General features: G+C 43.6%; 2 protein-coding genes across 5 annotated transcripts in view; one reads left to right on the plus strand and one right to left on the minus strand.

The window, feature by feature from the left end:
- Positions 1-27,723, plus strand: part of TSPAN9 (tetraspanin 9) — a 266,912-nt gene that overhangs the window by 231,005 nt on the left and 8,184 nt on the right. For all 4 annotated transcript variants that reach the window (XM_039538331.1, XM_039538348.1, XM_039538340.1 and 1 more), the window contains 5 exons: positions 19,362-19,553; positions 22,937-23,011; positions 25,433-25,534; positions 26,248-26,379; positions 26,463-26,546. In XM_039538331.1, coding sequence (XP_039394265.1) covers positions 19,362-19,553; positions 22,937-23,011; positions 25,433-25,534; positions 26,248-26,379; positions 26,463-26,546 — 585 coding nt within the window. The remainder of the gene's footprint in view (positions 1-19,361; positions 19,554-22,936; positions 23,012-25,432; positions 25,535-26,247; positions 26,380-26,462; positions 26,547-27,723) is intronic.
- TSPAN11 (tetraspanin 11) overlaps positions 25,758-27,723 on the minus strand; it is a 203,203-nt gene continuing 201,237 nt past the window's right edge. The window contains exon 10 of the transcript XR_005598407.1: positions 25,758-25,783. The gene's annotated coding sequence lies outside the window, so the exon portion shown is untranslated. The remainder of the gene's footprint in view (positions 25,784-27,723) is intronic.

Below are 27,723 nucleotides of genomic sequence, written 5' to 3' on the forward strand. Positions count from 1 at the left end.
CTCCTAGGGCACTGAACCTTTGAGAGTTTGACTTTGATACAGATGTGGTGTTTGCCCTTAAGTTGCATTTCTGTTTTGAAAAGTGACACTAAAAATGTCTGTCTCTTAATTTCTATATAAAATGTGCTTAGTTTACAACTGATGGTATTTCCCCTAACTTCAAAACCCTCAAGTTCACTGTGGGCTCTTTCCTTCTCACACATCATTACCAGTAATTAAAGTCTCTCAAGTTATGCCCTCAGTGACACCTGTACAAACCTACTGCCTTCAGTAGGCTTGGCTTGCACAGGTGTAAATGATTGGCACTGCAGTTGCAATGCAGTAAAAAAATATTCTGTTAATGATTCAAAGAACTGAAGGAATAGAATCCAACTCTCTCTGTCTTAGAATCATTAGAAGGGACCACAAGGGTCATCTAGTTTAACTCCTTGCCAAAATGCAGGATTTGTTGTGTCTAAACCATGGAGGACAGATGGCTATCCAGCCTCCTTTTGACAAGCCCCAGTGAAGACGCTTCCACAACCTCCCTAGGCAGTCTGTTCCATTATCTTACTGTTCTTACAGTTGGGAAGTTTTTCCTGAGATTTAATCTTAACCTGCTGTGCTGTAGTTTGAACCCATTGCCTCTTGTCCTGCCCTCTGTGGCAAAAGAGAACAGCTTTTCTGTCTTTTTTGTGGCAGCCTTTCAAGTATTTGGAGACTGCTATTGTATCACTCCTTAAACTCCTCTTTCCCAAACTAAACATACCCAGTTCCTTCAGCCTTTGCTCTTATGGCTTGTATTCCATCCCTCTGATCATCTTTGTTGCTTGCCGCTAGATCCTTTCCAGTTTCTCCACATCCTTTCTATACATTGGTGACCAAAACTGGACACAGTACTCCAGCTGAGGCCTAACCAGTGCCAAGTAGAGTGGTACTATCACTCCTGTGACTTACATGCTATGCCTCTGTTAATGCAACCTAAAATTGCATGGTTGTTCCCCCCCACCCCCCCAACAGCATGGCATTGCTGGCTCATGTTGAGGTTATGGTCCAGCACAACTTGGATTCTTCTCAGCAGTGCTGCTGCCGAAACAGTTATTCCCCATTCTGTATTTGTGCCTTTGGTTTCTCTTCCCTAAGTGTCACACCCTACATTTGTCTTTGTTGAATTTTATTTTGTTGTCTGTAGCTCAGTTCTTCAATTTATCAAGATCCCTCTGAATTTTACTTCTATCCTTAAAAGTATTGGAACTCCCCTCCTCTCCCCAGCTTTGTGTCATCTGCAAACTTGATCAGTGTGATCTCTATTCCTACATCCAGCTCATTAATAAAGATGTTAAACAACACTGGACCCAGAACAGATCCCTGTGGAACCCCACTTGAAACCGCCCTCCAATCCGACATCATTCCTTAATAGTTACGTTTTGTTTGTAGTTTTTTAACCAATTATGTGTCCACTTAATGGTAGTTCTGTCGAGCCCACATTTCTCCATCTTACTTATCAGAATGTCATGTGGGACTGTGTCAAAAGCCTTGCTGAAGTCCAGGTATAATACAGTAACTCCTCATTTAATGTTGTCCCACTTAATGTTGTTTCAATGTTACGTCCCTGCTCAGTTAGGGAACATGCTCGTTTAAAGTTGTGCAATGCTCCCTTATAAATCGTTTGGCTGCCTGCTTGTAAGATTCTATGGAAGAGCAGCGACTTTACATGGGAGCATTGCACAAGTTCCGCTTCTCTTTCTCATCCCCCTCCCTCCCAGGGCTTCCCTCATCGCCAAACAGCTGTGCTTAGGACTTTCTGGAAGGGAGGGGCAGGAGCAGGGAAGCGCCATGTCTCCACCCCTCCCTCCCAGGAAATCCTAAGCGCAAAGTGCTGGGAGGGAGGGGGAGGAGCAGGGAAGCCCTGCATCTCCTCTCCTCCCTCTCTCTCCCAGAAAATCCTAAATGCCGCTAAATAGCTGTTTTGGAGGTGCATAGGATTTTCTGAGAGGGAGGGGGAGGAGTGGAGACACAAGAGTGGAGACATGGGGCTTCCCTGCTCCTCCCCCTCCCCCAGCAGTTTGCACTTAAGACTTTCTGGGAGGGAGGGGCAGGAGCGGGGAAGTGCTGTGTGTCCACTCCTCCCCCTCCCAGAAAGTCCTAAGCGCCGCCAAACAGGGGGGAGGGATGTGGCGTGCTGTGGAGAGGAGGTGGAGTGGGGACAGGAAGAGGCGGGCCTGGAGCATTCCGGCAAAATCCGAGCCTGTTCTCCGGGGGAGCTGCCACTGCTGCTGCAAAGGTGCTTCTTAGCATCCTTGCCTGCAGCGGGCTGTGCCTGTGTGGGGCAAGCCAGGGGCACTTCCCAACCACAGTGCAGTTCTGTACATTATAAAGCCTTTTGTCTGCCCCCCAAAAATTTCCTTGGAACCTAACCCCCCACATTTACATTATGGGACAATTGGATTCGTTTAACATCGTTTCACTTAAAGTTGCATTTTTCAGGACCATAACTACAACGTTAAGTGAGGAGTTACTGTATGTCTACTGCATTCCCCTACCCACGAAATCAGTTACTCTGTCAAGGAAGGAAATTAAACTGCTTTGGCATGATTTGTTCTTGGTAAATCCATGCTGGCTGCTAGTGATTACCCCTTCATACTCCAGGCAACTGCAGATTGAATGTTTTATACATTGCTCTAGTACAGACGTGGGCAACTATGGCCCGCAGGACCGTCCTGCCCAGTCCCTGAGCTCTCGGCCGGGGAGCCTAGTCCCCGGCCCCTCCTCTGCTGTCTCTCCTCCCCACTGCCGCACGGGCCGCACTCTGGCCCGCCGCTCCCGCTGGGCAGCGTGGGAAGCGCAGCTGGCTCTGGCTGGGTGTTGTGGCTGCGAGCTCCCGCTGCTGGTAAGGGAGTGGGGGTGTTGGGTAAGGGAGCAGGAGGTCCTGGGGGGCAGTCAGGGAGGAGGGGGTGGTTGGATGGGGCGGAGGTTCTGGAGTGATGGTCAGGGGATGGGGAACAGGGAGGGTTGGGAGTGGGAGTCCTGGGGGACCTCTCAGGGGGTAGGGATGTGGATAGGGGTTGGGAGAGCAATCGGGACAGGGAGCAGGGGGAGTTAGATATGGGGTGGGATCCAGGGGACAGTTAGGGGCAGGGGTCCCGAGAGGGGGTGGTCAGGGGATGAGGCGCAAAGGGCAGTTGGATAGGGGGTGGGAGTCCTGGGTGGGCTGTCGGGGGTGGGGGTGTAGATAAGAGTCGGGGCAGTCAGCGGACAGGGAGCAGAGGGGTTGGATAGGGGGCGGGGGTCCCGGGAAGGGGTGGTCAGGGGACAAGGGGCAGGGGGGGTGGATAGGGGGCAGAGGTTCTGAGGGGGGCAGTCAGGGGGCGGGAAGTGGGAGGGGTCAGATGGGGGTGGGGGACAGGCTGTTTGGGGAGGCACAGCCTTCCCTACCCGGCCCTCCATACAGTTGCACAACCCTGATGTGGCCCTCGGGCCAAAAAGTTTGCCCACCCCTGCTCTAGTAGCTTCCCAGATGTTGAAGTCAGGATGACTGGTCTATAGTTTCCCTCTTTAGTTCTCTGTTGGTTGGTTCTGCAGGGCTACCAGGAATAAATAGCAGTTAACTCTTGCAGTTAACTTTAGCTACCAAAGTTAGCAGATCTGATTCTGAATACATCCAGGATGCAGATCCATTTTGAAAGAAGATACGATTTCTACACAGTCACTTTTCAAAGTAGATCCACATTTCAGGGGAAATCAATTGCAGAGTAATATTTCGGACAATAATTAGGAAAATCTCTAAGCTGATGGCTTTAAAATAACTTTCTAAAAAATGTACAGCCAGAGAGAGCTCTGCAGTTTACATTCTTGAGTAGAGTCTAAAATTTGTGTATGGAGACAGCTCGTATACAAGAATTAAATACAAGACTGAACTTAATCCCCAAGCTTTACATTCCAGACTTGTCCTTAGACTTGTATGTCTTAAGGAAATAGGGCTTACTGCTGAGACCTTTTTTTTAGCTTGATGTCTTGGATATTCATTCATTAGGATGCACTGCCTAGAGATTCTGATGACATCCTGTTGCCTGGCAGTGAGAAAAATGGTTTAGCTAGGAAGGGTGTGCAATAAAGCTCAATTACTCTATTTGAACACCTAAATAGAACTGTTGTCAGTGTTGATATCAAATTGAGGATAATTGCACATCCTAATAAATGCACCAAGATAATGTTTCTGTGGGAACCATGACTTTTGAATTTCCTGACTTCTGTATGTGTACAATTCCGAACCTTAATTGATGTTGTCTTTTCAATCAATTCCTCTGTATGGGGAGGAGAGAATCCATAATGGCTTCTTCTCTGGATTATGCAGTTGTTCCCTGTGTAATTTAGAAATCTCTTTGGTCTATGTTTTGCTGTGTTTTGTCATCCAACAGATGTTTGAGCATCCTGTGAGACCTTCTGGTTTCATTTTTAGGGCATGTCTACACGGGGAAATCAGTGTGCAAAGCTAGGCAATCGCACTAGTTACTCGACACTAACTCACTGTGTGGCTACTCCAACTGCATGCTAACAGTGCCTGCAGGTGGTTTAGCTTAGTACACTTCCACCGTTTTAGCTGTTTCCACCTTTCAAAAATTTTAGTCTTATGTCTCTCCCCGAATCTTAGTCATCACTTAACCAAGTTACACACATTCAGCTCTTTTAATCTTTCCCCATATGTCCTCTCTGAACTCCCTCCACATTTTCATTCTTTTTCTGGTACTCTTTTCTAACACCCTTTATATACTCTCTGTGGCATATAAAAAGACAATAGTACTGTGATTCCCGAAACTAAATGCAATCTTTCAGGTGCAGAGAGGGGGACTTCTGTCTCCCTGATCCTTCATGCCTTTGCATATGCACTGGACATTTTTGGGAACTATTCCCATCCAAACTCATGTCTAATTCATTGTCCATATCATCCCTTAATCTCTTTCTTCATTACCTTTTCCCAAGTTTCACCCTTCTGTTGAGTATTTCTATTTTGGATTATTGTTCCACAGCTATATTAGCTGGAATTTTTCCTACTTGAATCTAATTTTCTTATTTCCTCACCGTGCTACTAATCTCTCTAGGCCCCTTTGAATTATATCCAAGTTCTCACTTGTGTTTTTAACTGCTTCCAATTTGTCATACATGAATTTCATTAACATGATGTTTATGGACTGTTCATTAATGACAATATGAAATAAGACCAGTCCTAACATTAATCGATATTTTACCCTATGAGACCCCTCAACAGAAATTGATCCATTGCCATTTATCATCCTTTATTTAGTCATTAAGCAGTTTTCATCCTACCTGAATGCTCTGATGCAAACCAATTGGAATTGTTCAATTCAGATTTTGAGAGACACAGTATCAGATGTTTTACTAGAATCCAAATACAGTATATTACATCTGCTGAGTTCTCCTTGTTCACTTTAAGCCCCAGGCCTGCAAAGTATTCTCCATTACAGGACTTCCCTTATGTCAGATCTTTTTTTATATTATGCCTTTTATATAAGAGCTCTATACAGATTATATCTACCTATATCAGTGCTGGGCCACCTGTTTGTTTACATTTGCACAGCCGCCCGCAGCTCCCAGTGGCTGCAGTTCACCTTCCCAACCAATGGGAGCCGTGGGAAGCTGTGGCAGGAGTCATTATAATTCCTATCCATTAAAGTAAACTTCCATATAGCTACTGTTTCCAATCAGATGAGTTTATGAAGTTGTTAGGCGAGATCAGTATTGTACTTTTAATTCAGACAAGTAGTACTCACAGCGGTCATAGCATTCATTACCAAAGTTAATTCAGGAAATGTTCTTTTGTCGGGCATCAGAGTCCATTCTGTAGGAGCACTGGCAGACTCAGGACAGAGAAGTCATTGCATTGAGGTCTGCTGAAAGCAACCCCATGGCCATCAATACATAAATTCATCCCATTTTACTTATTGTCATTCAGCTTTAGCCATTGCCATTTTTTCAGCAAAAATATTCTCCATGTTTCAGGGCCCTGAGAAGATGATTCTTCATTTTGCTCCTCTGTATTTAAATGATGAGTCTGCTTTCTACCCTGGAGGCACACTGCTATGAAAATTCCCATTGTAACGGATATGTGGACCTTACCATGAGAAAGAATAGGAAGATATTATATGTGATAACCTGAAATTTTCTTTTTTATGAGTAATAAGGTCCACAGATCCAGCACACCATGAAGACAAATGATCAGCCAGAACAGAAATAGAAACTGACATCTAAAGCTTCTGGTGTATTTCGTTAGGGGAGATTATCCCTATTCTCTGCAGAGGCAGAAACTGTGGTGCTTTAAAAAAAAAAGTAATTAACACAATATATAATTTAGGAAAGTAGAATGGAATTATGCTGGTTGTGAAGCTGACTGAACTAGAGGGAACTTCAAGAGGGGGGATATTCCCTTGCTGACAAATGTAGTAGGAAGAGAGCCTGAGATACAAGTCCTTGAATCAGAGACCTGGTATCAGACCTGAGCTAAAGTAGTGGGCAAGCTTTGATGATATAAAGCAAATTTAGCAAAAGTCAGGCTGTGAGCAAATGTCAGGCTCTGCCTGCTTGCAGGTTCACAGAACCTGGCAAGAACAGGACTGATATTGCAGAAACACACATTCCTAAGAAATGCTAGGCACAGAGCACTCATGCAAACACATTCCAGAAGACTGGTACCAGAACACCCCGATATCAAGGATGGTACAAAAACATTTCCCAAGGATAACAGAAACACACTGACCCCTCCTAAAAGATAAGGTCAGGATGACAGTTTGATGAATAAAGATGTTTTAATCGAACCAATATTTACAAGGAAATGGGTAATAGCCACGTCAGGGGGCAGTAATTAGCTATGTCAGAGGGGCAGTACGTAACTTGTTTGTATCAGGGTATAAAGAGGTGTCTCTGAAAGAGTGCCTTGATCCAGCCAAGGGGGGAATGGAAAGTCCTGCCATGCACTGAGCTGTCACAGGCATACATGTCTTAGTATCCTTGTAGAGTCTATCAGGTGCTATTACCGTGCTGTGTCAACAATAAACCTGTCCGGGCGCCTTCGTACCTCAGTGAATCTTGTGGTCATTAGGCAGCTCGCTCAAGGTCTGCCGTGCCAGCTGTCTGCGCAGAGCTGGGGCAGCACACAGGGAGAAAACACACACGCAGCCAAACATCTAACCACACTAGTGACTGGCAGATCTGGTTCTGCCTCCAAGCTGGCTATACTACTTAGTGCAGGGGTAGGCAACCTATGTCACGCATGCCACATGTGGCATGCGAGCTGGTTTTCAGTGGCACTCACACTGCCAAGTCCTGGCCATCGGTTTGGGGGGGCTCTGCATTTTAATTTAATTTTAAATGAAGCTTCTTAAACATTTTAAAAATCTTATTTACTTTACATACAACAATAGTTTAGTTATATATTATAGACTTATAGAAAGAGACCTTCTAAAAACATTAAAATGTATTACTGGCACGCAAAACCGTAAATTAGAGTGAATAAATGAAGACTTGGCACACCACTTCTGAAAGGTTGCTGACCCCTGACTTAGTGTAATAGAGCTGTGAACTTTATTACTTAAAGAAAGGAAATTTTCAGGTAAACATAAATAAATTCCCACAACCTGCATCCTTAATTACCACCTGTAGCTCACCTTCTTTATTTCCCATAGTTCTTGCCTCTGTGTGTGGACACTTAGGATACATTCATTCTTGTGCTTTTTTTGCACAATAGCCTGTATTATGCTCTCACCAAAGCAGTTAATGCATGTGACTATGTGAAGCCCCCTTCTTCTGGTGGTGGACTTTCCAATTGGGAAAACCAGTACTTTCATAATAAAGGTAATATTGAACTAATACTGTATTACACACATCATCACAGTTAAAACAGAACATAGAACAATACTTTTTAATTAAAGGCATCCAGTACTGCCTTGAATTAATTTTCATGTGAGTTTCATTCCCAACTAAGCACCTGATCCAAAGCACACTGAAGTCAATGGGTCTCTTCCCATTGACATAAATGAGCTTTGGATTAGGCCCCAAACTGATACAGAGAAACTATCCATCTTATTTTGCAAGTGACCACTTAAGAAGTCTCTGAATGGTGGAAAAGAGCAATCCTTGGCATTACCTCTCTAGCCTTACCAGCCATGATCCTATCTCAGAAGAAAATTGTAAGCTAGTTAAGAGATCAAAACAGGAAAAGATGAGCGAAAAGAGGATAGATAAAAAGACAGACCGTGGTAACTGTACTGGGACAATAGCACAAGGGGTCACAAGATTGGTGGGTTACCCAGCCACCAATCAACTCAGAAGTGTGGAGAGGCTCCACCCAAAAAAAAATAATGGGAAATTCAGTGTGTTATCTTTGGTCTATGAGTGTGCCAGATTTGTTGAGTGACGAGGTAGGTGAGATAATATCTTCTACTGGACCAACTTCTTTTCCACGGAGCTGTTCTTCAGGTCTAGGAAAGGTAATCAGAGTGCCACAGCTAAACACAAGATAGAACAGATTGCTAAGCAATTCGGAGTTATCCCATGTTGCAAGAAATCTTTCAAAATACTGGTCAGTTAGCACTTCTGTAGTCATAGGATAAAGGATAAAGGCCTTATCTACACTACAGTTTTGTTGACGCAAGTTACACCAACGTACAGCCAGCACTAATTAAACCGCTGTTGCATTTTCACACTGTGCTCCTTATGTCAATGGAGCACATCCACACTAGCAGCTCTTGCATCGACACAGAGAGCAGGACACCCTCCCCCCCCCCCAGTACTCCAGGCAGGAGTGTGTTTGTTGCCAGGAGCCGGCATACTCAACTGGGCAGTACTTATGTGAGCTCTCCACGCTGAGCAGTTTCAAAATTTCCTGGGGTTTTGAAAGGGGAGGAGTGCATGCTTTTGTAGCTGGATGCAGGGCAGTGGAGTTCAAAACAATGAGCAGAGAGGTCACAATGGGCATTGTGGGATACCTTCTGGAGGCCAGTTACATTTCGTCGATCTAACTTTGCCGCTAAAAGCTCTATCTCTTGTTGAGGTGGTTTTATTTTGTTGGCAAAGCAGGAGAGTTTTGTCGGTGGTGGGAGCATTATATTGTGTACATCTCCACTGTTTTGTTGACAAAAGCTGCCTTTTGCCAACAAAACTAGAGTGTAGACAAGGCCTCAGATTTTTTGAGCTAAGAGAAAGTTCCCCTGGTGCTAATGTTCTGGCTTGTTTAAAGACCTTCTAACAAGTCCCAGCCAATTCGAAAACCAGGAGTTTGGTATGCCATCTGCTTGAATGGAGGGTCATCAAATCCAAAAAGTCTCTCCTTATCACTGAAGGTCTCCTGAGCAGATTACCTGCATTGACCTCCATTTCTGCTTTTCTGCATGTCAATTCATTCTTGATTTTGCTTCCTCTCCCTTCACCTTGGTCCTTCCCGTGTGGACTATAAGTGGGGAGTTCCTGACATTTTTCAGAATATCATCTGTACTACCCATAGATCTCCTGTTCCAGAAAGTGGAGTGTTCTATGTATCTGAGCCAGGACATGTTCTTCAATGTGAAATTACAAATCAAGATCACTTGTCTCTCCTCTTTGTCTCTAGTGGCTTTCTCTCGGTATTTGCTTGCTGTACTTGGATGTTCTTACATCTGTCCTAAGCCTCCTCTTAGTCCCTGTATTTCTTCAGTGGTGAAATATCTGATGTCAAGAGTAAATAACTCTCTTCCTTTCTTTCCTTTCTTGTTGCAGCATTTGTCCATGTTCACTTTTTTTACATATCTGTTCATTATGTGGTTTCAGCATTTTTCTCCAGGCATTGCCTACCTTAGTCAGCTATCAGATTCAGATACGCTAATATGTCTCGGTGACTTCAGATGCTTCTGGAATCTCATTGGCTCAAGTTCAGGAAAATAAATCAGTTGTATTTTGTGCAGATATGTCCCCTTTTGTTCTTCATGTAGCAACAGAATACGAGGTAGCTTCTGCTTCAGGTATCCTTGGTTCCTTTGGTTGTCACTCATTGTTCCAACTGTTGTTTCATCTAATGACGCCTTATTCTGCTAGTAAAATTTACCAGGTCTTAGCTTCCTACTTTCCCTTCCTCATCCCTTGTTTGCTGCTCAGTAGCTTTGCCTGACCCTGGGTGGGTTATCTTGCTCCAGGAAGTATGAAACATCATTATCTTTATCTTAGCCTGCAAAACAACACATGCCATTAGCGGTAATGAAATTATCGAGCCGCTTTTGTAAATTACAGCCACAGTATTTTACTTTCCTAACCTCCTGTGGCAAAGAGTTCCTCAAATTACCTATATGCTGCATGAAGCAAAATGTACTGTGCATTAATTGTCAAGTGTCCACTTCTTTTCATTGTGGGATAAGGTGAAAAAAGAGGGGCCGATCAATTTTCACTCTGACCTTCATAGTTGTGAATACTTCATTCATATCCTCTTTAATAATGCCTTCTAGGCTAGATAATCCTGTATAGAATCTCCCTTCATATAGTATGTCAGTTTTGGAATACCTCTGACCATCTGTGTTGTCCTTCTCTTTGCTTTTTAATCTTCACTGTATCTTGTTTAAAGTAAGGTGACTAAATATGGACACAGTGTTCCATTGTTGAATATCATACTTCTATTATTTTCTGTATTTTCTTTCCCTTGTTTAATGCAACCAAATAACCTGTTTGCTTCTTTGAATGATGCTTCCACTTAGAAGGCATCTTCTTTGAGTTTATACATGAGGGTTCTTGTGTTTTCTCAAAGACACCACAATATCAGAGCTCATTTTCTTACATATGACTCTAGAAAGACTTCCTGTAGAATACTGCGTTTCTTTCAGGTCACCACAATATCAGATGTATGTTGACATCTTGGAGAGAATTCATGAGAAAGATAGCAAAATGATTCTGAGTTTAGTGTAGCTTGAGCAAATGATGACTAAAGTGGAAGTGTATGAATGTGTAAAATAGTACTTTTATAATGGTATTCGTAGAATATAAACCCCAAGGAGAGAGAGAACTTTTTTAGGGTGAGGTAAGGAGTTATAATTTGGAATAAGAGGGAATTCAGCAGAAGTGCTTTTTAGATTAATATCAGCGGGGAAAAATCCAGTGAGGTTTATTAGACTATAGAATAATATCCCTGGGCAAAATGGTGGAAGCACCATCACTTGAGTAACTTAAGGCTGAGCAAAAGCATAGGAGAATATAGTGAATAATCCTATAGCCACAGAAGGATGGAGAAGATGAATCAGTACATAGTTTCTATCTCTAATTTAGAATCATAGAAGTGTAGGGCTGGAAGGGACCTCGAGAGGTCAACTAGTTCAGTCCCCTGCACTCAAGGCAGGACTAACTAATAAGTAGACCATTCCTGACAGGTGTTTGTCTAACCTGTTCTTAAAAACCTCCAGTGATGGAGATTCAACAACCTCCCTAGGCAATTTGTTCCAGTGCTTAACTACCCTGACAGTTGGGAAGTTTTTCCTGATGTCCAACCTAAACCTCCCTTGCTGTAATTTAAGCCCATTGCTTCTTGTCCTATCCTCAGAGGTTAAGGAGAACAATTTTTCATCCTCCTCCTTATAACAACATTTTATGTACTTGAAACCTGTTATCATGTCCCCTCTCAGGCTTCTCTTCTCCATACCAAACAAACTGTTTTTTTGTTAATCTTTCCTCGTAGGTAAGGCTGCGATTTAGTCACAGAGGTCATGGAAGTCATGGAATCCGTGACTTCCAAAGACCTCTGTGATTTCAGTCAGCACCAGTTGGGAATGGCAGGGTCCCTGCCACTCCTGGCCGCCACAGGCGGCATGGGGCACCCCTGCCACTCTCCTCTGCTGTGGGTTGCCTGGGCACCCCCACCACTCCCATCCACTGCAGGCGGCAGGGGGGCTCCCGGAGCTGGCCGCCATGGGTGGCAGGGGTCCGCTGCCGCTCCTGGCCAGTGCAGATGACCGGGGGGACGCTCGGAGCTCCCACCCACTCCCAGGTGGCAGGGGAGAACCCCAGAGCTGCTGGCGGCTGCTGGTGACAGGAGGAACCCCTGCAGCTATAGGGCATCAAGAGGTGGGGGAGCCCCACAGCCACCCGCAGCTGCCCAGGCTCCCCATTTTGTCAGGGATATTTTTAGTAAAAGTCAAGGACAGGTCATGGGCTTTAGTGAATTTTTCATTATTGCCCGTGACCTGTCCATGACTTTTATTAAAAATATCCATGACACAATGTTAGCTTTACTTATAGGTCATATTTTCCAGACCTTGAATCATTAATGACATGCGACTGATGAAGTGGGCATTCACTCAAGAAAGCTCATGCTCCAATACCTCTGTTAGTCTTTAAGGTGCCACAGGACTCTTTGTTGCTTTTTACGGATCCAGACTAACACGGCTACCCCTCTGATACTTAATCATTTTTGTTGCTCTTCCCTGGACTTTCTCCAGTTTGACCTTATCTTTCCTGAAATGTGGCATCCAGAACTGGACACAATATGGCAGTTGAGGCCTGATCAGCGCAGAGTAGAGCAGAAGAATTACAAGTTATACACCCACCTTATAGTAGCTCCATTTAAGTTGTATTTCTCTAATTTGTTTATGAGAAGGTCATGTGAGATAGTATCAGAAAGCTTACTAAAGTCAAGATGTACCACATTTGCTGCCTCCCCCCTATCCAAAAGCTTGTTACCCTGTCAAAGAAAGCCATTAGGTTGGTTTGATGTGATTTTGTTCCTGACAAATCCATGCTGACTTATTTATAACCTTATTATCTTCTAGGTGTTTGCAAATTGCTTGAATATTTGCTCCATTATCTTTCCGGGTACTGAAGTTAGGCTGACTAGTCTGTAATTCCCCGGGTGGTCCTTGTTCCCCTTTTTACAGGTTGACACTATATTTGCCGTTTCCATTCCCTCTGGAATCTTGCCCGTCTTCCATGAGTTTCGAAGATAATCGCTGATGGCTCAGATATCTCCTTGGTCAGCTGCTTCTTCTGTAATTCTGTTGTGGAAAAGGAAAGAGGATAGGCTCCTCAACAGTAAATAGAAATAAAAGCATAACCTTCCTGTTCTCCATTCTTTCTCTCTCTGTGTGTGATTGAGAGGTATAACTTTTGGAGGAAGCTGTCCTATTCTCAAAATATGTAGTTTCAGGTGGCTGGATTCCGCTCTCGATTACACTGGTTTAAATCTGAAGTCAGTTGGGTTTTGTGGGATTTACACCAATGCACTGAGAGTAGAATTTGGCCCAGGGTCTAAGGCTAGAACATAAATCTTCAGCATGAAGAATATGGATTTTCAGCAGGATAATTAATGATAGCAAAATTGAAAAGGTAGCACAAAATCTGAGTCATTTTGTAGAGAGAAAAATAAAGTTTAGTTTCCTTAAAAGTAAACCTAGGCACTTCTAATCAGTACAGAATATGCCACCTTGTGGCAGTTGTGGGATGTGTCATTTATTTCATCCTAAAATGTCTTTGGCCTTTCTGTCTGCTTTCTCTTTTAGTCAAGCCAGATACTTACATTAAAGTGTAGGTTTGCACTGGGTTTTAAATATTACTCCTGTCATCTGATGTTTTTGTGTACTTTACAACTTCATTTTTTGGGTATTGAGTGTATAACAACATATTAAAACACAATACATGATGGGAAATAAAAAGGTTGTGAAATAACAAGCTAAACTTAAGGACATTATTCTTTACATACAGGCTAGTCAACCTGTGAAATCAGCCACACATGGTCATCAGGACAACTACATGGTTGATTTAAAAAGGCTGGCTAATTTTAACACTGCTACTAACATTTACAGCTGTAAAGCTACAAACAGAGGGTCTCATAATCAGATCACAAACTTTGGTGTGTAACATGATCACTGGCACGGTCAGGAAGGAATTATCCACACTTACAAATTGCACAACTGGCCAGTTGGTTTTTCTTTCTCTGAGGCATCAGGTATTTGCCATTGCTGGAGGAGGGGAATACCAGGCTTAGATGGAGCAGTTGTCTAGTCTAATATCACAACTCTTGTACTTTCCACTATGAAGGAATCCTCTCCTGGATGCTTCCATAATCTTTCCATTCAGCAATTGAGTCAAATTGCATTTCCATAGTGTATTCTGTTGGCCCGTCTTGGAATGGTACAGATATTTCACTAGTCTCTGGAGTCTTTATTTCAAACACTAAATTTCAAATATCTTCGGTTTCTTTTTGGCCATAGTAATGTGCCGAATGGCAGCACAGAGAGCTCATAGTAGGCTTGTGGGTGACCCTTTCTTGTTCCTGTAAGCAAGTGACATACAGATTTTCAGCATTCATTACTGTGAGTGTCTGAGGCAATTCTCTGCCTCTTGTGGAAGTGGATGCACGGTCCTCCCGATTGGAAAGTCGTATCTCCCTGTCCACCACTTTGTGCCTCAGCCTTGGTTCTCCTGCTCCTCTCAGAACTACCTCCATTTTTGCACCCCTCCTGTGGAATGCTTTTGGAGACAGTCTTGTGACTTTGCTAACAGCCTGCTCTTTAAGTTAGTTCTCTTTTTTTCTCAGCGCTGTTGTCTTCCTTTCTAAATAATGATCTTATCCTGCCATATTGATTTGCTTGCCTCCAACCCCATCTACACAAATGTACTGTTTATCTTTGAGCCTTTCCTGGAACCCTCTTCCTAGCTGCAGGGCTGGATTAACTCTCTTGTGGGCCCAGGGCTATTAGATTTTGTGGGGCCCCTGTATACATTTTGTTTTAAATTAGGAAAAAGACTTGATCAGAATTATGGCATCGAGGCTATTAACGTTATATTAAACTCGCCTTTTAATTAACATAAAGCCGCTCTGTGGTTACATTTCAATTTTAAAACATGTAGAATATAGTTAATTCAAAATAGCCTGTTTCTTACCTTAGAACAGCTGTTATATGAGTTTCTTTCTGGGAGGGAGTTTGATAGCAGGAGGGGGCTCCAGACTGGGGCAGACTCTTGGGGTGCAGGAGAGGGTGAGGGTTGTGGGCTCTGGGAGTGAGTTTGGTGCAGGAGGGGATTCTGACTTGGGGCAGGGGGGTTGGGGTACAGGAGGACATGCGAGGTGCAGGCTCCAGCTGGGAGGCGTTTACCATAGGCAGCTCCCAGCCGGTGGCACAGCAGGGCTCAAGCAGCCTGCCTGCATGCCGTGGCCGCACGCCACTCCCGGAAGTGGCCAGCTGCTGGCACGTCTCTGCACGCCCCTGCGGGGAAGGGGGACCGTGTTTCTCCATGCGCTGCCTGCGTCGCCACCCCTGGGGACGATGCTGGGGGCGGGGGCAGCATGTGGAGCTGTCTCCCCACCACCACCTCCTGGGGCCACAGAGACATGCCAGGCAGCCTGCCTGAGCCCAGCTGCACCGGGCCCCCCCCCTTAGCCCAGGGCCTCGGGCTGCAGCCCAGGGCCCCTGCATTAATCTGGCCCTGCCTACCTGCCCCACACTGCTAAACTCACCTCTGCCCAGGATCTTAGTTTTTTTCAAAAATAAAAATGTCACTGGCAGGAATGTCATTCCTCATTCCCTCTGCTCTCCATCCTTCTCCTCTTCTACTCTCGTGCTTGATTCTGAGGTCTTCCTTTATCATCTACTGTTTACCTAGTCCCTCATCTCATGCCCTCCTGCTAGCTATCCTCCCTGAGTATGTCTGATGCCCCTGTCATCTCCCCCGTCTTTCCACTTGCTCCTTTCCGTTCATCTACAAGGACACTATATCCCAGATTTGAAACAAACCTTTGCTTAGCCCCATGTGACTCTTCAGCTACTATCCTGTATTATGTCCCTCTCCTCCTTCATCTGTATGGTCTGTGAGTGTGCTTTCACTTCCATTGCCTAGATTTCTTCTCCTCCAACTCCTTCCTACATGCTTGCAGTTTCCATGACTCTGTGCTCTCCTTGTTCGCTTCCTGCCACTGCTGCTATCTCCTCTGAAGGCTGCTTATTCTTCCTTCTACTCCAATCTGTTGGCTTCCCATAAGGTTTTGTCCTAGAGCCCATTCTCCTCTCTTCTCCAGTCCACCATGGCAGCCGTATCTGTTTCCATGGATTTAGCGATCTTCTCTGTGCTGAAGACTCCTAAATTTTCTGCCAGTCTCTGAAATATATTTAAATGTTTAATGACACTGACTATTTCTAAGCCTAGTGCTGAATGTGGCTGTGTAGACACAGGCAGTAGGAGAGCCCTGCAGTGGTAACTGCAAACAAGCATCACACTTGCTTTTCATGTTGATTTCAACCCCCTGAAGAAAAGCTTCAGTGTTTACTATTTAAAAATTAAATATTTGGTTCTTTTCCATAATAAATAATTGACCGTACTTTCCATTGGCTCCCATGTTACTATTGGTTTAAACTAAATCTCTTTTCAATAACACGGGCCCACCAAAGCTTAGAAATGCCCATTGTAATTAAAAAGTTAAATGCCTTTTGCAGGGTGAGAGGTGCTCCTCACCCTGTGAACTTTCAGACTCCCGGCCTGAACAAATGGTTGCAGTTCCCATCTAACAATCGGAGCAGCTGCACCATGGAACAGATTCCTGAGAGAGGTGGTTAAGGCACCATAACTGCAGAGATTCAAGGACAAAGCAGATGAGATCTTTACTGGAAGGGAGTTAGTGATTTTTATCGGCCCTATCACAGTACGGGAGGAGGAAATTTGTGCCTTACTTTACCCTCTTCTCTCTCATACTCTGAGCTTGCATTTCACATGCTGCTGTGCCAGGAAAGGGGAGTGATGAAGCATTTTCAAAACTATTTTTTAGGAAACAGTTACCATTAAGGTTTATACAATGGGTCCAAATCACAACAGAACGCAAAAGCCAGCAGCACACTTGACAAAGTCAGTGCATACCTAGTGTAAGGAGTTTAAAATGTTTTCAGATTTCTGAAAGGGACACTCATTTAAATAAGCTGCATTTTTCTGATGCAGCACCCTTTAAAACAGTATGTCCTAAAATATTTTTGATTTAAAGTGATTTTTTTCCTGCTCCCCTGCTGATGTTTAGAAGGGCCCTAGAGGGGTGAGGGACAGCAGCAACACCACCAAACTTGCTTGGGCCCATCCTTCCTCCCATTCCCTTCCTTTCTGTGCACACAATGGTCAACTGAGTCTTCATCACTGGTTTGTTTAATATTTGCTGCTGGTGTTACCGACAGGCCCCATGTATGCAGAGTTGGGAGAAAAGTGTGTGTTAGGATACGCTCCATCCACCACAGCAGTGCATGAAAGGGATGATATTGTGCTGGTGCATAAGATGAGATGTGCGACTGATCATCAGCAGAACAGTGGAACCTGACTACATATGAAGTGTTGTCAAACACACACAGAAGACAAAATGAGAAAAACAGGGAAAAATACCAATACATGTAGTAATAATACATTAAATAATCTATTTTTCTCTCATCTCTTTAAGCTATAGCCATCTTAAGGGTAATACATACTAATAGATTTAGAAAATCAGGTGGTTAGATGGGTTTCAATATTTAAACTACTTTACTTTGTCTAGTGTGTTTATACTACATTAATCACTAAGATATTTGAGCGCCAGCAATTCCGTGGACTCAGATTGCAAATGTAGCTTTACCTTGAATTAAGTGATTTTCCTCATGAACTTCTGTGTTTAAATGTGAAACATGTGCAAAGTCGATAAAAGGGGAGAGCATGCTGAGACCTGAGGACCTTTCTAAATAGTCCCCTGCAGGCCCTCAGCATGTCTTGAAACAGTTATTCCAGCTGAGCAAAAGGTTTTCTCTCTCTGGCTTGTGTTCTGCTCCTCCCTATGAACGGCATTTTCTCTCATCAGAAGAGGTCAAAACAGGGCTCCTCTGAAACCCCGAACGTTTGTTATTTCAGGAGTTATTTTCCTGCAGTCAGTAAGGTGGCAGATGCACAAAGAGCAACTTCCAGCTGAGCCTAGGCTCCTCATCCAGCAAAAGCACTTATACACATGCTTAACTTTGAGCACATGGCTAATGCCATTGAAATCAATGGGACTGTTCGCATGGCTAAAGTTAAGCATGTTCTTTTCCACTGTGCTGGATCAGGGCCGGAATGCTCAGCACCTTGCAGGACTGAGTCCGAGCTTAGTTCAGAGTCCCAGTCTGAGTGCCAGCTGTTGCCCAGTGCAGGATGCACATGGGCAATGAGGCCGGACACCGGATGAGGCAGAACGTGGCTAATTGCTGAGAAGTGCTCTGGCGCGTTGCTGTAGCTGACAGATAAACAGCAGCAAGTGCTAGTGCATCACTGGAATTAATGCTTTGTGGTTTTCTCTTTCCTACAATTGTCATGGTTTGATGACTGCACTGTGCTTCTAGTTTGGGGTTCTCTTCAGTCCTGCTCCCACTGAAGTCAATGGGAAATTCACCTTTAATGTCAGTGAGAGCTAGCTGCATGAAGTACTGCAGAAAACTGCCTGCAAATACTGTATTACCCTTTTGTTTGGGCATCCCACATTTTCACAGGTAGACATTTGGTACCAGGATGCAGGGGCAGCCATTTTGAATCTGTGCAAAAATAACTTGTGACACCATGAGCTTCCTGAACATTTGGAGTTGGCTGCTGTCCCCCTGACACATGCAATGGGGGTGGAGTGACACATTTCCTGAACCTGATGCAAAATTGTTAAGAATGAAAACCAAAGGCTTATTAATTTTGTATTTACTTATTAATAACCTTGTATTTTCCTTGGCAATAGTCAGAGTCCTTCACTGGGACAGATTAATAGGATTTTGACCCATAGGTCATCCATTTAGGAATCTGATTTTTGTCTCATAAAACACAGTGGGGTAGCAATGAGGTCACACAGGCCAAATCCTAGATCCAGCCTGAATAGTATGACCAAGCGCTGGGGCAGAAGGGTAGGGAAGAAATCCTTCCCTCAGGGCAGGGAATGATGATGATTGCAGTTGCCTCCAGCTCATGGGGATAAAGATAGGGTGTGGGTGCACAGACTCCATTCCTTGAGTGCTGCCACACGGGAGCCCCCATGGAATGGGGACCCATACATGAGCAGAGGGTACGTGCCATCCCTGTATCATTCCCTCAAATTCTGTTCTTCCCTTGTGCATCAAAACTACACCTTCTTCCACTGTCTGGAGCCCCACTGCAGGGGCAATGGTGGGATTTGCTCATTAATTCTTAAAAAGAGAGAGCGAGAACCCTGCCATATGTTTGTTTTGAGTGGTCACCTAGAATAAGACAATTCTACAGGTAAGAAATTGAATTTCACATTCTTTTAGCACCAAGCAATGAAGTGTTACGGCTGATCACTTAACTAGTTTAAAACCCACAAACTACTTTCCTGTGTGGAAACTGAAATATGCCCCTTTTTTAATGTTGGCTTCTGCCTTTCTCTCTCTTTGCAGTTATGTGGCTGTGGACTGTTGGGCGTGGGAATATGGCTATCAGTGTCACAAGGAAACTTCGCCACATTTTCTCCCAGCTTTCCATCATTTTCGGCTGCCAACCTTGTCATTGCCATTGGTACAATCATCATGGTGACCGGTTTTTTGGGGTGTCTGGGTGCTATCAAGGAAAACAAGTGCCTCCTTTTAAGTGTAAGTCCCCTGTACTGGAAATAAGGTGTCAATTTTTAAGTGTGGGTTATTAACCACTGGAACAATTTACCAAGGGTTTTGGTGCATTCTCCATCACTGGCAGTTTTAAAATTCTAAAATATGTGCTCTAGAACAAACAGAAATATTTTTGAGGAAAGTCTATGGCCTGTGTTATCATCTAGCCTGACCTCCTGTATCACAGCGGTCCCTTCTGGCCTTGGAATCTATGACTCCGTGACTTGAAGATCTTTACCATGAATACACATCCCTACTTCACTGCTTACTTTAAAAGTGACCTGTATGGGAAAGAATGTATTAGGGAATAATGTTTCTATTGACTTTTAAAACCAATGTATGTAATTCTGTAGCAGGTATTCTCTATTAAACTCTGTAGGGTAATTTAAAAATCCTCCTCCTCTGGAATTGTGTAGTAATAGTTATATAGTGGAATAGTACCACTGCTTGGTTTTATTCAAATATGTCACTTTATTTATTTATTTTTATGAACATTTCCCCCTGTCTAGGTACTACAATAAATTAAACATGAAATACAAACCAGGAACAATCCTCAGGGTACAGTTAAGCACAAAACAACTGCCAGGCAAGCAGTTTATCCAGAAATTTCAGCATTAAGAATTGTCCTGGAAGCATTAATGAAAACTACTCCAATAATCTACCATCAGTCTTTCCCCTTCCCCTTATCAAAGGCCAAGGAAAAACACTGTGCCTCAAAAGTTAACACTTCTGAACTCCACTGGGCCATGCAGGTTAATAATTCTGGACTGTTGGTGGGCCTAAACTGGCAAGTGAATTCTAGACTCTGCCGGCAGCCCCTTCCTGTTTAAACCCATAGGACTCCAGCTTAGTCACCTCTGCTGGTTGGAAGTCCAGTATCTTCATGTGAGGAGAGAGCTAGGTTCCAAGCCATTTAGGGGTTACTAAGTCCAAGGAGCAGTGATGTTATCATATAAATGTGATTTTTTTTTATATTAAAAAAAGTTCTTTAATAAAATCTACCTATGTTGCTTAACATCACTTCAGGTATTAAAATTGGGGGAAATGTGCAGATATAATTTACCCATCTCTATGCTGTTTCTTTATTTTTTGTGTTTCATTCAGCTTGGGCAGTGAAAACAGACTGGTTAATTTTACTCTCTAAGTCCCATACAGTTAGCTGCAGTGCTGCTGTTTGTGTTTCCGATAGTGTAGAGAAATGTTTCCTTTTTTAAACAAATCCTCTCTGCTGAAATTAAAAAAAAAAAAATCATGAATATTTTTCTCTTCATATTAGAATTCATTTGTAAAACGCAAAATCTAAATGTATTGCTAAAAACCATTTGCCATTGTCTCTTTGTTTTGAAATTGCCTCAGAAGGTAATAACAAAGGGATTAAGGTCTTGTCTACACTGCTCCGCCATTTGGACAATGGGACATGAATAGTCACGTGCACTAAAGTGCTGCGTTATAACTACTCTGTGTGAACACTGTGGGCGCAAGCTAAAATGTTCCTACTTCACGTTACTATAGTCTTGTTTGAAGAGGACTTTGTTAACACAAACTAGAAACCTCTTACTTTGTGCCCACAGCATCTGTACACGGGTGCCTTCACACCCCTGTAGTCCAAACTGCCCTTAAAACCCTGGATGTGTCTGGTCTGCTGGTGCATATGAGACCTCTGTTGGTCATTAAAAGTAGTAACAAATACTGGAGCTCACACTTTGGGAAGCAACCAGAGTGGGTAAGTGTGTTCCCATGACTGAGCATGTTTAGATCCACCATAGGGTATGTCTACATTGTGATCAGAAGTGTGACTGCAGCCCATGTAGACATACCCGAGCTAGCTTTGATCTAGCTAGCTCAGATAAGAATATCAGTGAAGCCGCAGCAGCATAGGCTAGCTGCTAAGGAACATACCGAGGGCTCGTGCTGCTGTGGCTTTACTTCTATTATTATTCAAGCTATCTAAATCAAAGCTAACTCAGGTGTGTCTACACATGCTGCAATCACACTGATTGCAGTGTAGACATACTATAGATCTAAAAAGTGCTTTGAGATCCTTATTTGAAAAATATAATTTTTGCAAAACCAACAACAACAAAAAAAAGTCAAATGCAGTTAAAGCTTATCTGCTGGGAATTTGTTCCTGCACCAGGGGAAATTTATCTTTGTGGCAGCAGATTTTGTGTCTGGGTTCACTTTGCTGAACATACTGAGGAATATGCTGGAATTGTCTGCTTTCTCTGTCTATGCGCCAGTGAACTGCACAGTCAAGAGATGAAACCAGTGTGACATAAACATAGGGTGTCCAGACAGCAAGTGTGAAAAATCGGGACAAGGGGTGGGGGGATAATAGAAGCCTATATAAGAAAAAGCCCCATATATTGGGATTGTCCCTATAAAATCACGACATCTGATCACCCTACACAAACATCACTTAAAGACAGGTTTACGCTTAGGGCTTGTCTATACTTTTGGCTAAATCGGCACTGCTACGATCGACACAGCAGTGTCGATTTAGCGGGTCTGGTGAAGACAAGCGAAATCAGTGGCAGAGCGCTCTCTTGTCGATGTCTGTACTCCACCTCCCCGAGAGACAGAAGGTAAATCAGCGGGAGAGCACCTCCCATCGACACAGGGCGGTGTAGACACTGCTGAAAATAGACCTAAGTCCCATCGACTTCAGTTAAGTAACTTTTGTAACTGAAATAGCATAACTTAGGTCAACTTACAGCTTTAGAGTAGATCAGCCCTTACACTTGGAAGGGGGAGAACAACAGCTAGGCTTGAACCCCTGTCTAGTGAAAGCTTAGTCTGGGAAAATGGAAATACAATAGTGCAGAAGTTGTGGAGAATAATAATATCATTAATATACTTTTTAAATTTGAAATCTAATTTGTAAATTTTGCTTCAGATTGGGAAGAGTAGGGGGAGTAAAGGATAGGATATGTTCCTGGGATTTGAATTGCAAACTATCACAGACTATAAAATATATGTACATATGTGTATATATATGTACTGAATATCATCTGCCCACTAAGTAATGTTTAAAATGCTCATGAAGTTCTTTGAAATAATGAATTATATGGGTACCCAAATGGATAACAGATGGATGGCTAGATTATGGAAGGGATAATTCATCAGTGGGAAAATGATCTGAAATACATGCTGCATAAAAATGTTCTGTGTAGGGCAAATAGCGGAGAGCAGTCCTCTCAACCATCATGATTTTCACCTGGGTTTCCTGTAACACCCCCTGTCTGTATTGCACTGGAGAAATGGTGTTTTAAAGCTGGTTTGTCAAGGCCACCATCCTTGTCTAGCGTGTTTGAACTTGTTCTTTATTCAGGAAGTGTGTATACATGTGTTGTTTCTCTTTGTTCTAGTTTTTCATCATTTTGCTGATAATTCTCCTGGCAGAGCTGATATTACTCATTTTGTTCTTTGTTTATATGGACAAGGTAAGCAAATATACCCCGTAGATAATTTTATCAGTTCTGGCAGCTAAGCTGGTTTTTGTTTGCTTTTGTTAAACCAAGATGCTTAAAGTCTTCTTACTCTTCTCAGTGGAAATTGTTTTAACCTTGTGATCTTCATTTTTATGTGTGCCTCCTCCGCATGTTGGCTGAAAGTAATGAGTGATTAAGGTGGAAGGATTCTCTGTGTGGGTTGAGGCAGAACTGTTGTTTTGCAGTTTCCAGCTGAAACCAAAAGCTTGGACCTCCATTTTGCCCCTCTCTCATAGGCCTGCAGACTCCACAGTAGAGGTTTTTGCTGTCTCCCTGTGAAGTTTAATTTCTCGCAACCCTCCTCTTTCATCACCAATGTCATCAGAGAGTGGCTGGATAACCTCCCCAGTGGCTTCTTCAGGCTGGCTCTCACATTCTCACCACCTTCTGTCTTCACTGGCAGGGGAAGTGGAAAGACACGCCCCTTTCTCACCCCCACAATCCCCAGATTCCTTGCTAGCATGCTGCATTCTGCCTAGCCAGAATGGGGTGAGTGTGCATTGCAGTGCCAGGGCATGCTGAAACCTTTTCAGATACATTACTATTGTTGAGTGGGCGACAGGCAGGCAGCTTGCTCCCTAAGGACATCCTGGGTATTCAGAGGAGCAAATCTTCCTTACTGGCCTCATACAATGACAGAAGATAGCAGGGAGCGGATCACCTGGCTGCCTTCTAGTGCCTAACTGTAACAAGCCAGCCAGTCATCCCTTGAAGAAACTGGGAGGGGGTTACAGGCTAGCCCGGAAGACATGAGATGGGAAGTTCTCAGGCACAAGCTAGCATCTGATAAATTGTGGATGGAGTCCTGTGGGGCAGGAACATTTGGCCTGACCTTGAAACCTGAGATTACTTTGATGCACAAGGTCTTCAGAAAGATTCAGAACCCTTTCGGTGAGGTTGAGTTCATTGCTCCAGTATCTTACTAGCAAGGTGAAAGCTAGCTTGGGTATGTCTAATCAAGCTCCACTCACATCCCATGATTGCAGGACAGACACAGCCTTTCTAAATTTAATGAAATCAGGGTGAAAAGGGTTTTGTTGCATATTTGACCATTGTAGTTTGGGACTCGTGTGTTTAATTTCAGCTCAGTCACTGTCTCCCTCTGAAATTATGAGCCAGTTGTTTGGATCCATGTTTTCAAAACTGTCTACTTATTTGGATATACAACTTGAGACCTCCTTTTTTTCAGAGGTGCTGGGCATTCAAAGCTCTGCTTGAAGACAGTGGGAGCTTCTGGTGCTCAGCATCCCTGAAAATCAGGCTGTAAGGGAGTCAAGTTGGACACCCATAAACTTTGGCCCCTGAAATTCGTGGACACATTTGAAAATCTTGGCCTTAACTTCTCTGTGCCTCATGTACCCTATCTGTAGAATGGGGATGATAATATTTCCCTCTCTCCTTCGTAGGCTGATTTGTTGATTGATGTTTATGAAACACTTTGAGATGTACAGCTAAAAGGTGCAAATTATTACAATGAGGCTGGGACTCTTGGGTTTTATGACCTTAACAAATGAAATAGATCAGACTATGATTCTTGGTAGGAAAGAATGTTGAAATTTGTAGTTGGACATGGTTGTGTCTAACTTCACTGCAGATTTAACTCAACTTACCTATGCTTGAGTTAACTCCTCTCGAGCTAGGCTAGCTGGAGGGAGAACAGTCCCACTGCAAAATAACACCCAAGCTTCACAGAGTGTTTGGATTCGCAGCACAGAACGACTGTGTTAGCAGCTGATAAGCTGTACTAACGCCTGCTGTAGCCTATTCCCCCTCCCGGGCCGTGACAAACACCACCACATTTGAATGATTGGGTTTTGTGTGTAGATGGCCCTCAAGATAGAGGCCACACTCGCGTAATAACTTGAATTAAATCTACAGTGAAGAGAAACGTAATGTTGTTCTTATATGTGTGCGCATGTTGCATGTGATTATATAACACATGTCTGTGGAGGTGGCCCATGTTGTCTGTCACCTGCTTCATCCCCCCGCCCCCATACATTTTTTTAAATGGAAAAAAAGATGGCAAATTATTACCCAACATGCGCTCAGCCATTAGCAGAGAGGAGGCCACTTGGTTCCTCTCTGTGCTTTCCTGTTACACGTCCATACTGCAAAAGAATTCAGTCAATACTAAATCCAGAATTGGGCAAGGAGGAAAACTAGAGCTTCACAGGCAATTGGCATCCACAGCAGACACCTCGCATTGTAAAGTGAAATGGAGTTTGGGTCTAAAGGTGGGGATTCTGCTCAATGATGTTCAGGTGAGCTATCTGTCAAAATGTACATCCCAGGGTGGTAAAGGCAGTGTATGTTTACATGTGGGATACTGCCCTTTAACCAGTGCTGGCTGTGTTTTGTTTTGATGGGAAACAGGTCAATGAGAATGCAAAGAAGGATTTGAAAGAAGGCCTTCAGCTTTACAATACAGAAAATAATGTGGGGCTGAAGAACGCATGGAATATCATTCAGGCAGAGGTAACACATTTTCTTTATTTAAAAAAAAATTAGCTGGACGTCATTTTGTTAACAATATTTTCTCTGTCTAGTCCCATAACTGGCAAGTAGATGATTTGATACCAGTCAGATATTTGTATATCACTTTACATTCATAAAGTGCCTTGGCCTTTCTTTGGGATGAAAGGTGCTGTATAAAAGTAAGATGTTCTTCGTGCGATCCATTGGGACTAGCTATGTGACAGAAATAGCAGTAGAGGAGGTTATGATCTGTATGGGAAAGATAAAGGAAGAAAAGGAGTTGATGTGTTAGGATTACAATCACAAATCCTGAAATGCCACCTGGAATCTGAAAGTAGCAGAGACTCTGGGTTTAAATGAAAGTGGTTGCAGATGAGGCTTTGGTTGGCAGAGTGTTTTCTAGTGGTTAGAGCAGAGTTCAGGACTACTGGCTTCCACTCCCAGGTATGCCATTGACCTAGTGATCACAGGTTCCAATGTCTTGGTTTGTGTGTCTCCAAAATGGATATAATAAAACTTATTTTCCACAAAGGGCTGTTTGTGAGATGCATTAAATATTTGTCAGTGCTTTTTGTGATCTCCAGGTGAGAGGTGGTATTTAAGTGCAAATTATGAGGTATATATGTGAAGAAACCAACAGTGGGTTAAGAGAAGTAACACTTCTTAAAACATTTGTTGGTAAGACTATGGTCCTTTTTGTACTTTGCCTGTAGATGCATTGCTGTGGGGTTACTGATTATACTGATTGGTTCCCTGTCCTGGGGACAAACGTCGTCCCAGACCGATGCTGTATGGAAAATTCCCAAGATTGTGGACGGAATTCTACTGATTTAGTGTGGAAAACGGTAATGCTTGCTCAGTTTAACTTTTTTTTTTTTTAAGTGCACACATGAAATGGGCAAGACTTAGATTTTTTTTTCTCTTTCAGGGTTGTTACGAGAAAGTTAAAATGTGGTTTGAGGATAATAAGCATGTTCTCGGGACAGTTGGGATGTGTATCCTCATAATGCAGGTATTGATGATACTATACTCTAACATGTAGCCCCTAACTTACTACTATTGTAGTTATCTTTATCATGCTAAAAAGTGTTGCCTGGCCCCTTACACCAAGTAGCCAAGGTCAGGGGCGGCTCTAGGAATTTCGCCACCCCAAGCACGGCGGCATGCCGCAGGGGGTGCTCTGGCGGTCGCCGGTCCCGCGGCTCCAGTGGACCTCCTGCAGACGTGTCTGCGGAGGGTCCGCTGGTCCCGCGGCTCCGGTGGAGCCATCCGCAGGCATGCCTGTGGGGGGTCCACCGGAGCCGCGGGACCAGTGGACCCTCCGCAGGCATGCCTGCGGGAGGTCCACTGGAGCCGTGGGACCGGCGACCGCCAGAGCATCCCCCGCAGCATACCGCCCCAAGCACGCGCTTGGTGCGCTGGGGTCTAGAGCCGGCCCTGGCCAAGGTCCCTGTTTGAATCTGAGAGCTTAGAATCTGGAACTTAGCTTACAGTTTTGCTGGACCCTGGAGTTTCAGCGGGTTTATCCTTCCTGTTAGATGAAATCAGGAACTATTCCCTAATTCTTCATTTTGTTGAATCAAATTACATATTTTGATTTTGGGGAATAGTGATAACTGGCATTTTTCAAACTTTCATGGACTCCACCATAAATGGCATGAATAGCTATAATTGTTCCTCTGGCAGAACTCGTGCTTTCAGATGCAAAATAATTATTATAACACCACTGTTAGTGCTGTTAAGACAACACTGCATGATTAACTCTGGTTTCCAGCCCTCCTAATTTTGACCCAGTTGGCACTCAGACACCATAAAAAGACCTAGATGGCGGGATAGCTGGGTACTACCCATATTTGATCTTAAACTTGGACAAAATATTTTTCCTACGTTTTGAGGACAAAATTGGTCCAGCTGCTTGTAAGTGACCTAATTTTTCTTAGCAATTCAGATTTCTTGTCCAAGCTTTAAGCTAAACAGGGCTGGTTATCTGTCTCTAAATGAGGACAGGTTACTTTGTCTCTATTTTGAAAATGATGATGTCCAGTGATGTTCTAGTTATGTGCACGTTGACATTCAAGGCTCACTTGTAAGCGGCAGTGAAGGACACTGAATTCACAATGGTGGCCATCCATAGAGATACACTCATGTCTGCCGCTTGTGAAATTAGCATACTTTAAAAATGTTTATTT

This window comes from Mauremys reevesii, linkage group 1, assembly GCF_016161935.1.
Source record: "Mauremys reevesii isolate NIE-2019 linkage group 1, ASM1616193v1, whole genome shotgun sequence".
Lineage (NCBI taxonomy): Eukaryota > Metazoa > Chordata > Testudines > Geoemydidae > Mauremys > Mauremys reevesii.